We start from the raw sequence: 12,055 nt of genomic DNA on the forward strand, positions 1-12,055 counted from the left end.
CCAAATTGTTGCATCCATCTCCTTGTCTGGTACTACCTCCGTCCCATATTAGATGGACACTTCCAACTTTACAGGGTGATTAAGAAATCATTAATACATTGGAAGACTTTACCATTTTGCCCTTTGTTTATATCAATGCAATATACATAGAGTATAGAAATAGCTAGTATTGAGAATTGTTTACCTTCAAAAGGCCATATTAATTGTAGGGGTAAAATAGAAAAAAATTAATTAATTCTATCTTGATTTAGTAAGTGATCGAGTAACATGGGACAAACATTTTTAGTAAGATGCCCATCTAATATGGGACCGAGGGAGTAGCAAATTTCGATGTTGTTGAATAGGTTTTGCATCTTCCAATACCCATTCGTCAATCTCTTACCCTTCTTGGATAGCCATTGAGCTATGTTGGTCTTTCACTATTTGCTCCCCTTCCTTTAGAGTATCACCCATCATAGTTAATCATGGTATTTGCACGTTTTGAGCCTTGCATGTCTGCCTCTGTTATTTTCTCCCCCATGTTAAGGAGTTCTGCTTGAGTCGATCCCTCTGTTTTTGTCTCTGATGAATAAAATACTGTGAATATTGTTTGCGCTATTTGTTCGACTAAATTTGGTTGAAACTTTCCTCCAGATGTTGGGATTTAAGTCACTGAAAATGACTTACTGCTCCGTCAGGCCCAAATCCTTTTTAGACTGAAATAGCCTGCTAGATTGGCCCAAAATGTTGAGTTAAATCCATTGGGGACGCCATCTCCCTTGCATGTGCACCTAAATACGATTTTAAAGTATTGACAACTGTCCCCTCGCTTGAGCTCCCCACATGCTCTTTATTAGCTGCAGGTTGTATAGCCATGTTTTCAGTACCCTTTTTTTGGTCATAAAGCACGTCTTGGCCCTAAGGTCTGTTGAAAGCTTTGAACCAGCAGTTTCTTCACCAAAACCTAGAAGCTCCAGCGTTTCCAGCATCACTGGTTTGAATTGGACATCTCTATCGAATAAAATAGGTATATGGAATTTAAAGCCATCTCTTCTATCGTTACCTCACTGGGGCAGCTCTGGCCATCTCCTATGATTTGGATTCTTTCCACTTAAGGTGGTTTTTGAGCTTTGCTTCCTCTTCAGTGGGAAACACTCATCTTCCGCAAAGATTCCACACTTCTGAGAATCTTCTGCGACCATAGATGAAGTGGAATGCCCAAAGCCCTTATCCTTGTGGTATCATTGTTTTGAGAGATTGGAGAACAACCGACTGTTGGATTCCACCACTCAAGTAGCATCACATCTTGCCCTTTTTCCATCTCCATTCCTTTAGTGTCTGCTCCACCATATTTCTGTTAGGGAATTCGAAAAGAAACATATTCCCTGCCCATTTTATAGATATTGACCTCAAAAACCGCCTTCCATGTAAGAGAGCATCATCTTCTAATATCTGCTAGCATAATTGTCTCTGTGATCTCCTGTCCAAAATGCCCTACTATGCATCTATTGAGCAGGCCAATACCCTTTATCCCCGGTGGCTCTGCAATGCAAATATCTCATCCACCCTCTGCAACTGTGGACTCTGTAAGGGTATTAGACTGCCATTTGCTCTCATGTACCTCTCTGGCGTAAGGATAATCCTCCTTATAAGCTAAAGGCTCTGCATTGAGCAGTTGGTTGGAGCATTTAATAAACTTCTCTATCTTAAATGCTATATCATCCAACCCGCATTCAAGGCCAACTCAGGAATTATTAGGACCGATCGTTCATTCCCCTGAAGCGACAGGATGCTCATGTATCTTCCATTCACATTAAATTTCCTGGTGCAGAAGAGGTCTGCAAGTTTCTCCTTGGTATTCCACTTCTTAATCATAGTTTTTCCATCTTTCACAGTTCGTTAAGGATGTCACAGAACCACCTCATGGTATTTGAGCTCAAGGTTGAGAGTCTCATCATGTTGTGACTTCTTTCTACCCATCCGTACCAGGTCTCGTTGCTGGCGGTCCATCTGGTGATGTCAAAGATTTGAAACCTGCTTTGAAATAGATTCTATTTTCCTCCATGAATGAAGAGAGGAAAATCTGAGAAGAAAAAATGAGCAGAGAACGAAGGAAGAAATTTGTGAGAGATGACAGTGGATGAAAACTGAGCTACCAAGCCAAATGTTGGCCAGCGAGAGTCGCCAGCGAATAGCTATCTTAGAGTCCAAGAAAGTAGGAGAGAGAAAAGCCAATTATCATAATCTTTGGTTGAGGGAGGAATTATTTTTCCATATTTTGTTGGTATAGATTCCTCAACACCAAAAAAGGCTCCTTTTTACCTTTTTTGGCAGCAAGTGGAGCAATATTGACGGTTGTTAATTGAAAAAGGGGTGGATTACGTATGTAGTTGGTGCTTCATATGCTATTGTTAAGGTAAAGATGTGGACCTCCTCCTCCTATATTGTCTGGTGGCAACTCGGTTGTGGTGTGAGATTTGAGATGTCTCGGGCTGTAAAGGGTGGTGTTGGACATAGTGAAGGAGGCACTCTCCAGCTGAAAATTTATAAAGCAGTCAGAGAGACGGGAATGTTGCTCGACTAGAACTCATGTGGGTGCAGTGGAAGTAAAGAAATAGGGGAGAAATTGGGGAGCTTTCAGTGGGATAGAAAATGAAGTCTTTGAATTTGAGCATTAGTGTCTCATTTAATTTCTTCTTGGTGCACCAATGAAGTTCCAGAATCCAGTTTGTATAGAAAGTTGGGTGTCGTTGGGAGAATCATATCACTCCCTCCGTTTCAATTTGTTTGTCCTAGTTGAGTGGACACATAATTTAAGAATGTATAAGACTTTTGAAATCTTATGGTTGTTAACTAAAGATACGTATAGTGTACCAAAATGACCTTAATCTTGTGGTTATAAGCATGTCACGTGGAATGTTGAAATTAAAAAGTTGCCAAATTAGAAAAAAAGCATTCTTTTTCTTAACGGACTAAAATGGATAGTAAGACAAACTAATTGAAACAGAGGGAGTATGTTGTGAATTTTCTACTTTTTAGTATCTGCTTGTGCACATGAGATTTTCTCATTATTAATAAAATCATTAGAGAGAAGATGTTTTTTTTGTACAGCAGGAAGTGGGAAGATCATTTCTGATCAGCTTTTGAAGTTAGAAGCTAATAGGAAAACTGAATTTTGCTACTTATGGGTAGACTCGAGTCATGCTTCTACTTTGATATGGTGTAGGTGTAGGAATTGATCTAACTAGTTTGATCTTAAAGGTTTAAATCAACTGAATTGCAAGCCACTGTTTTTCTGAATATTTTCTCTGACAGTTTCTTTTCAATTTTTCAAAGGTGTGCAGGTGCAGGTCATTTAGGAGAAGACATAGTTCAATATTCACAGGAGCTAGAAAGGAAAGTAGATGAAGATGAAGAACGTCGAGCATATCTCATGGATATGAGCATTAGAGCTTTAAGGTTGATTCTCTTCCATCTCTCTTTAAATGAAGAATTTGTTGATAAAAATGGAAGGTAGAAGCAGAGAACAGAATATGCTCAGTTTACAAGGAACAAACGTACTGCCCCTTCACCATCTTCGATGTCCTCTTTTGAACGCTTGATTAAGATAAAGCTGAAATTTCTATTGTGCGGCAGAAATGCATATAAAATAATGGAAACTTGTCAGAAAGTGGGGAAATTTTTCCTTCTAGAAAGTGGATGGAGCCGGGACAAACTAAAATAGATAACAGAATGCATATTCTGGACTGGAGTAGTACCAAATAACTGACTAAAGATATTGTTCTTGAGAAGCCCGTACTTCATTCATATGCTATATTGAATGAAGTTAACATTCATATGCTATATTGAATGAAGTTAGCCTCTTCCTTGGAATGGAAAAACACCATCCTTTTTCCCAGAGCAATGGCCAGTTAACATAGCATGGTGCTTTGCTGCGAAACAGGCAAAATTTATAACTGCTAAAAAAATAATGGTTTTATTTCTTTTCTTCTTGCAGGCGATATTTTTTCCTGATCACATTTAGATCCTATCTCTACTGCAGTTCTCCAGCTGAGATAACGTTTACTGAATGGATGGATGCAAGACCTGAACTTGGCCACCTATGTAATAACCTTAGAATCTGATATATAGCGAGGATAAGGTCAGCACATGGCTCTGTGTGTGCATACCTACAAACACAAAGGGATGTTGAATAAAGTTGACCAGATTGAGAAATTGCTGATACTAAAATCAGAAAAGTTAGGAGCTGATAGCTATAGCATTTAATTCGTTCAGAACATAGATGCCGTGCTGCAGCCAAGCAAAGAGGAAGCAAGACTGCAGCGACAGAAGTCAAGTTGAATTGAAAGAACTATTGCCATTTGTAAATCGAGGAAACAAAACTTCGTAGGTTAAGGTGAGTCGTAAGTTGCTAGTTAAGGAATATTTCAGTACTCAAGTTGTCAACAAACTGTAAAGCTGCTTCTGAACAATGTATGTGTATATTAGCTTTTCCTGTGGAAGCTTATAGAAATATAAAGTAGTCTTCAAGTTGTAGATGTATTGACATGGTATATGTTAATAACTGTTGACATGTATAGAAGCTGCTTCGTAAAGACGGATTCAATTGCTTTGATGATCATAAACGTAACTTTATAAACATGAAGCAAATTAAAGGCTTGTATGTAGATTGTATAGGACTTGCAAATCGACTACATGATCTCAAATGAGTTGGAATCTGCAATAGGAATCGTTTGTATAAGTCTGCTTTCTTCTCTATGATTATGTGCTAATAGAAGGCAAATTATCCCTTGCTAATGTAAAGGGATAAAGTAGAACGATGCATATTAAGACAATCGAACATAGAAAAATTGAAAACACATTTGAGAAAATGTTTTCCTCAATACCGAACATACCCTAAGACTGCAGAATCGTCGGTCATCCCCCATTTAGCTCTAGAGCATGCTAATAATACTTCGAAAGGGCATTACGAGTTCCATTAATAATTATTTATAAATTATATGCCATTACGAGGGCAAATAATCAAGTTCAAGGGTAATTAATTTAAGACTATCAACAGTTTAGTGAGACTTATAGAAAACACGTGAAATTAAAGGGATCTTTAGGTACTTGCCTAAAAAAGAACATGACCACCAATAGAATTTATGGACGTTTGATCATGTTTCATTGTGAAATCTGAAACAAGTAATTTTGTTTCTAATTGAATTTAAAAATTGGAAGTTGTGTTTGACCATGAATATAAAATTGGAGTTGTTTTTGAATTCGTGTAAGTAATTTGGAATGAAAAAAGTATAAGTTATTTTTTGTTGTTTAGCAAATTCTTGAATTCAACTTCAAGTTGAATTTTAAAATTTTATGGCCAAACGTATTTTCTGGAGTTCAACTTTAAAAAAAAGTTTAAAAAAAATTTATCACCAATTGCCCCTAATAAAATTTTGACAATGATTTTAGGACCGACTTGTGTGCATGTCAATGCCAGGGCAATCGATCACAAAATCCATCCATCTTATGAGGAGACTGATTGAAAAATATTGGGAAAGGAAAAGGAATTTGCATATACATAGTGTTCATTGACCTTGAGAAGGCCTACGATAAAGTCTCGAGGGAAGTCTTATGGCGATGTATGGAGGCGAGAGGTGTATCAGTGGCTTACAATAGGGAAATAAAAGACATGTACAAAGAAGCTAAAACGTGGGTAAAAACGATAGGAGGAGACTCAGAGCACTTCCCTATGGAGATAGGTTTACACCAAGGGTCAACTCTTAGTTCGTTTTTATTTGCCTTGGTGATGAATGTATTGACGCGAGACATTCAAGATAAGGTGTCGTGGTGTATGTTATTTGTGGATGACATAGTATTGATTGATGAGACGTAATGGTGTTAATGATACATTAGAAGGGTGAGACATACTTTGGAGGCTAAAGGGTTCAGATTGAGTCGGACTAAGACAAACTATGTGGAGTGCAAATTCAATGATGTGATGCATGAGGTAGGTGTGGAAGTGAGGCTTGACACACAAAATATGCCAAGAGAGATAGATTTAAGTATCTTGGGTTTATAATTCAAGGGAGTGGTAACATCAATGATGATATCACACTCCGTATTGGTGCGACGTGGATGAAGTGGAGGCTTGCCTCTAGAGACTTGTGTGATTAAAAAAAATATCGCTGAAACTCAAAGGTAAGTTTTATAGAGTGGTGGTTCATTCGACATTGTTGTTTGGGACTAAGTGTTAGCCAGTTAAGAAATCCTATGTTTAAAAGATGCATGTTGCGGAGATGAGGATGCTGAGGTGAATGTGTGGTCATACTAGGAACGATAAAATTAGAAATGAGGATATTCGGGATCGATAAGGTAGGAGTAGCCTCTATGGTGGACAAGATGAGGAAAGTGAGACTGAAATGGTTTTAACATGTGAGGAGGAGATGCATAAACAGACCAGTGAAATTGTTAAAGAGGTTGATTATAGAGTATACTAAGAGAGACAAAGATAGGCGGAAGAAGTATTGAGGAGAAGTAATAAGACATGATATGATGCAACTTTAGGTTACCAATGATATGACCCTAGAAAGGAGGGGGTGGAGGGCATGTATTAGGGTAGAAAGTTAGTAAATAGTGTAGTGTTGTCTTGCTTAAGGTGACTGGTGTTTGCGATGGTATTGTAGTTTCTGTTTTTCTATTTTTATCATTGTTTATTAATATTTTTTAATAATTTATCCAAGTATTTTGTCAATGGTGTTTCGGCTATCACATAATTTGTTGTTGTTATAGTTCCTCTTTAGTAGACTTTTGCACTGTTTCCTTGTTATTTTCTATATTCTTTTCATTGTCTCCTTCTTCTCTATACTTGACTTTGTTGCACCTAAGGATGTTTTTTTGGAAATAATTTATCTACCTCGTGCCACGAGATAGTGACATTCTATTCTCCCAAGACTTTACTTATGAAATTTACTAAGTATGTTGTTACGTACATGTCAACTAGTTTTTTGAATTAAAAAAATCGTTTTGATATAAATCGAGAACATATAATTTTCAACTCACTAATTGATCACTAAGCTTGGGTGGTTAAATAGCACCATTTGAGCCACGTTTAACTCTTTTTCAATTGGTTGTCATGTGAGCCACCTAGAATTCATAGTACATTTTGGTAAGCAAATAGAGTGTAAATGAGGATGAAATAGGAAGGCTGATTGATAAAAAATGATGACAGCAGAGGCCCAATCCCCGCGGAAAAAAAACGAAACAAAATGCAAGTCCAGTACCAGTTGTGGTGGCATACGCATACCTCTTCACTCCCCCTATCTTCAATTTTGTACCGTCACGAAGCCATAGCAGCAGCTGCCGCTCGGCACCACCACGCCGCCGCCTCACTCAGCTTCAGGTTCAACAGAAACCCTAACCTAACCTCTCAGAGATATCGTCTTGATACTGTCACGTGTTCTGCAGAAGTCGGGGAGGACGCTACAGTCGACGATTATGATGACGGCGATACTCTGAATGGTACGGGAGAAGAAGGCAATGATGATGATGAGGAGGACGGCGTTGAGATTGAGATTGAAAAATTGGGGAAAAATCGTCGGAGGATTCGATCTAAGATAGCCGTGAAGGCCAGCTTGCAGAATGTATGGAAAGTGATCACTAATTATGAAAGATTAGCTGATTTCATCCCTGGTCTTGCTGTCTGTCAGTTGCTTGAGAAGGAACCAAATTTCGCCCGACTTCTTCAGGTTTTTTCTGTTTAATTCCTTTTGATTTATTACTTAATTATTATAGAAATTCATCCTGTTAGAGATGTACTGGTTTGATCGTTGATGTGGTGTGCTGGTGTGCCATTATTGATTGTTTTCTGGAAGATGATGTTGGATGGGAGAATTTCTGACAACACAATATTTTCCCTCATAGTCGTAAAATTTCTAAAATTATTCTAATTATTGATTTTCAAGAATAACAACTGCTGCTAGTACTACTACTACTGAGCTCGCAAATGACCATGCATTAGGCCTGTTTTAGTCAATTGCATATCTTGCTACGCTGCCCTTTGCTCCCTGATGAAAATCTAATCAACTTGACTTCGTAGTTCGCACCATCAATACGTAAAATGTCAAGCAGTATAACGTGCTGTTGGCTCGTCAATTTCAAAATGTAAAACTACCTAATAACTTAGCATCTCATCACAACCCAAAAAGGAAGAAGTCTCCACACATGCTTACACTACAATGTATGATATGCTTTTCAACAAATAATATGGAACGAGATCAGAGAGAAACTAAAGCGCCCAATTAAAAACCGATATCATCGTGTTAATTTTGTAACCTGTTTTGGTATTGCGTCATCGTGCCGAGGGCCTATTGGAAACCTCTCTACCCCACAAATGTAGGGTATATTGTTGTTATCATCGAGGTTGCTTTACAAATATCAAAGCTCGATTTCTAGTTGGCCATACACACAGAGACATTCTGCATTTAAAATGCCGGCATTCACACAGGCAAACACATACACGCCCAACAACTAGTACACCTCAATCCCAAACAAGTTGGAGTCGGCTATATGAATCCTCACTGACAATGTGTCTCCATTTAAGTCAACTCATGTCATTATCTTACAAAAAAGTGAAAAATAAGTTAAATATATACACCTATATGAATAATAGTAATAATAATAATAATATTAAAAGTTTTCTATATTTTTACTGGCATATAAATATCTATGATAAGGTTAAAATACTCCTAGAAAAGTAATAGGTGAAATTAGACTAACACCTATTCCCAGCTAGTAGTTGACTCATTTACCTGTTGCGTCTTCTAGATGCTATTGACAAATCAATTTACTTCATAAAAAAATATGTGCGTGTATGTATCTGAAACTCATTACTCCAACAAAGAGAAAGAAAGTTGTTTACATTCAATTCAACGTGAACTAAATATTTCCTTTGACAACTGGCAACATGCTTCTCCTTACGGCAATTTCTTGAGTTCGCCCCTTGCTTATGTTAAACATGACTTTTGTGTGTGTCTATCTGATATTTGAATCTATAATTTACAGTAAATACACGCCATGCGCTATATCCTGTATGGTTCGTGAATTTCCAAGATATTAGTATCTTAGAGTGATCTGGATTTTAAATTGTAATATTGAACAGATTGGAGAGCAAGACTTAGCATTCGGGCTCAAGTTTAATGCTAAAGGTGTCATTGATTGTTATGAGAAAGATCTTGAAGATCTCCCCATCGGTCAGAGACGTGATATTGAGTTTAAGATGGTAGAAGGTGACTTCAAAAAATTTGAAGGAAAATGGTCTATCGAACAGGTATAGGATTCTTTCCTCTCTTTTTCTATCAGAACCCTTTGTTTCGTATCTGGAAAGTATGTTTCTAAATGGAAATTCCAACATATGACGTTGCCATAGAATTATTCATGTGCATTATTTTCCCTAGGATAACTTCTTCTTCTGCTTTTTCTTATTTATTCGCAAGCAAATTTGCAACATAAATTCTCCTCTTGCTATTCATTTGCAATAAGAAAGTAGAAACTCAATAGAAACTCTGCAATATGAGGTTAAAAATGGAAGCAACTATTGGAACTTTCCTCTGTTCTTTCTATAACGTCTTAAGGTATGTATGATAAATTGGTGGTAAAAGCTATATTGATAATTTTGCTGACGTCTACATAGCTCAGAAAAAGTAAATCTTGAAAATCAACTCCCTGAATCAATGAGTTGAAGCTGATTTTACAACTATGAGCTGATTCTCTTTTTGAAGTGTAATCGGGAATTCTTCATTGCATGTTACTGAAAAATAAGTTTACAGTTTTTTTGAAGTCTTTACGTTATTTAGTGTTGTGAAAACATGCAGTGCAAGACAGGGAGTGACCAAGAGCTTGATTCTTCTAGGGGCCAACCATTTCATACAACTCTCTCCTACATTGTCAATGTTGAACCTAAGCTTTGGTTGCCTGTGCGGGTTATTGAAGGAAGACTCTGTAAGGAGATAAAAATCAACCTGCGGGCTGTTCGGGACGAAGCACAAAAAGTATCTGTTTCTTCATTTTTATCTTAGTAATCACTAACTAATTACTACTACCATTTATTGCTGAAGAAATGTATATATTACAATTCACGTAATACAGTCACCGAAGCAACTTCTACTTTAGTTGCAGTCATTTTGATTATGTGGATCAAGTATTATAGGTTCATAGTAGTTCCTATTCTTTTTCTTTTGGCCAATATGAGCACAAGATAAAAAAATAAAGACTTAGTTTTTGAGTATAGACTTCGTTGCAAGGAAAATTTCTGTCTGGCTGTTTACATTTCTCCTTATCCCTCTCGTCATTTTGCCTCGTCTCCTAGTTTGTTTGTTTGTTTGTTTTGGGATGAAATAATGAAATTTCATTCAAAAGCATTTAGTAGATGCATAGCAAAAATTTCTGTTATCCAGTGGTTCTTACTAAAATTCTAATCTTTTTTTATGTGTGCAATTGTATTCTTGCTTTATTTTCCGTTTTTTCACATCAGATTATTTTTCTCCCATAAAATATTCTCTTTTTCTAGTCCCATATGGCTTATGATTTTCTTTTCGCTCCATATCCCAGTGGTCCACCTTCCATATTCCCATGGGAAGTACTCTGTCCAACACCATCTTTCATCCTCTGTGTGTGTGTGTGGTGGTTGGAGATGAGTAAGATTGTTTATCCGTCCTTCCCAGGATGAAATCTTTTAGTCAGTACGAAATGTGGTATAAGATTTTAACGCCAAGGAGTCGAGGAAAAGTTAAGCTAAAGAATATGGCTACTATCGAAAAAAGGGGACAGAAATATAGTTGTAACATTTTCTTTCTCTTACTGTATTAAATAAATTATTGAAAGAAAACTTCAACGTCTGCAAGGAGATGTATTATACGAACAATGTTATAGGAAATTATGGGGGATGTCTTTAATTCCAAGGGCTACTTGTTGGTTGGTTGTGTTACAACTTACTAACATACTCCTGTGAATAGTGGCGGAATAGGATTTTCATTAAGAGTGTTCAAAATCAAAAGCAGATACACGAACTAGCTGAAGGGAGTTCAACATCTACTATATGTACATATAAAATATTTTAATCATATATAAATAATATAATTTTCACCGAAAGGGATCGGATGAATTCCTGACCACAAGTTGGCTCCGCCCTTCCTTGTGAAGCTCAATCTGGAAAGACAAGGCATGGTAATAGATGAAAATGTCACAGGTGCAACTTGTCAGTGGAAGCTATTTAGTTCATAAACTTATCCTTATTCACAATCTCTTTAGAAAAAGTTATAATTTATCGGAACTTTCTTAAAATGAACCTCATGCAAATATCATGGAATAAGATTTGATCCTATTCATGAGATTTCGTAATTATTCCAAAGATGGAAAGTTCAACAAAATTGGGTCCTTCAAATTGCTTGTTGCTTACGAAGTTTTACTATAACATTCCTTTAAGAATCAGAATTGATTTGGTCAAATTTATGAGCATTTGATTTTGGAAAAAAGATTTGAATTTATATCTATATCATTTCGTAACTCCATTGCATTTTTAGTCTATTCATACCTTTGCCATAGCAAATCATTTTGTATTTATCCTCACTATTAATAGAACTTCAACCTGAAATGAGTGAATTTCACGTGTCTAAAATTTTTGAGAAACAAGATTTAAATTTATACCTCAAATCTTGGCTATGATTTAAAATTACTTTCAAGTTCAAGGCTAATATTTAAACAAAAGCCTAATCAAGCACAAAGACATGATAAATTTGATTCCCCCCTCCCCCCACCCAATTTATTCCTACCTAGGATCAGCCAATATATATTCAGCCTCGACGAGAATATACTTTGTGATCTACAAAATGATATTATCCATCGATTATTCGTATTCACGCATTTGCTAAGTATATACTTTATCCAATTGTTCTAAAGGGTCGTTTGACATCTGATTAGAGTTATGTGAATATTGGTAATATAATGATTAGTTACGAATTTTTTTTTACATATTATTTTATATAGGAATTAGTTATTCATGTATTAGTTATTACATATTCTATGTATAAAATAATACATA

The 12,055-nt window shown here is 36.5% G+C and overlaps 2 protein-coding genes across 3 annotated transcripts in view; both read left to right on the plus strand.

The window, feature by feature from the left end:
* Window positions 1–4,620, plus strand: part of LOC129887061 (uncharacterized) — a 44,768-nt gene extending 40,148 nt beyond the window's left edge. The window contains exons 18-19 of the mRNA XM_055962014.1: window positions 3,316–3,438; window positions 3,977–4,620. Of these exons, the coding sequence (XP_055817989.1) occupies window positions 3,316–3,438; window positions 3,977–4,103 (250 nt within the window). The 3' untranslated portion in view covers window positions 4,104–4,620. The remainder of the gene's footprint in view (window positions 1–3,315; window positions 3,439–3,976) is intronic.
* A 2,452-nt stretch (window positions 4,621–7,072) lies between these two features.
* LOC129887062 (uncharacterized) lies at window positions 7,073–10,152 on the plus strand. Of its 2 annotated transcripts, none has more exons than XM_055962015.1 (3): window positions 7,073–7,706; window positions 9,119–9,286; window positions 9,813–10,152. In XM_055962015.1, the coding sequence occupies exons 1-3, from the start codon at window positions 7,227–7,229 to the stop codon at window positions 10,032–10,034; spliced, it is 870 nt and encodes a 289-aa protein (XP_055817990.1). In that variant the 5' UTR covers window positions 7,073–7,226; the 3' UTR covers window positions 10,035–10,152. The 2 variants fall into 2 exon arrangements, with proteins under 2 accessions (XP_055817990.1, XP_055817991.1); XM_055962016.1 differs by having other exon boundaries at window positions 7,076–7,706; window positions 9,831–10,152.
* Window positions 10,153–12,055: the final 1,903 nt, after the last annotated feature.

The sequence above is a fragment of the Solanum dulcamara genome, chromosome 4, assembly GCF_947179165.1.
Source record: "Solanum dulcamara chromosome 4, daSolDulc1.2, whole genome shotgun sequence".
In the NCBI taxonomy this organism is placed as follows: Eukaryota; Viridiplantae; Streptophyta; class Magnoliopsida; order Solanales; family Solanaceae; genus Solanum; species Solanum dulcamara.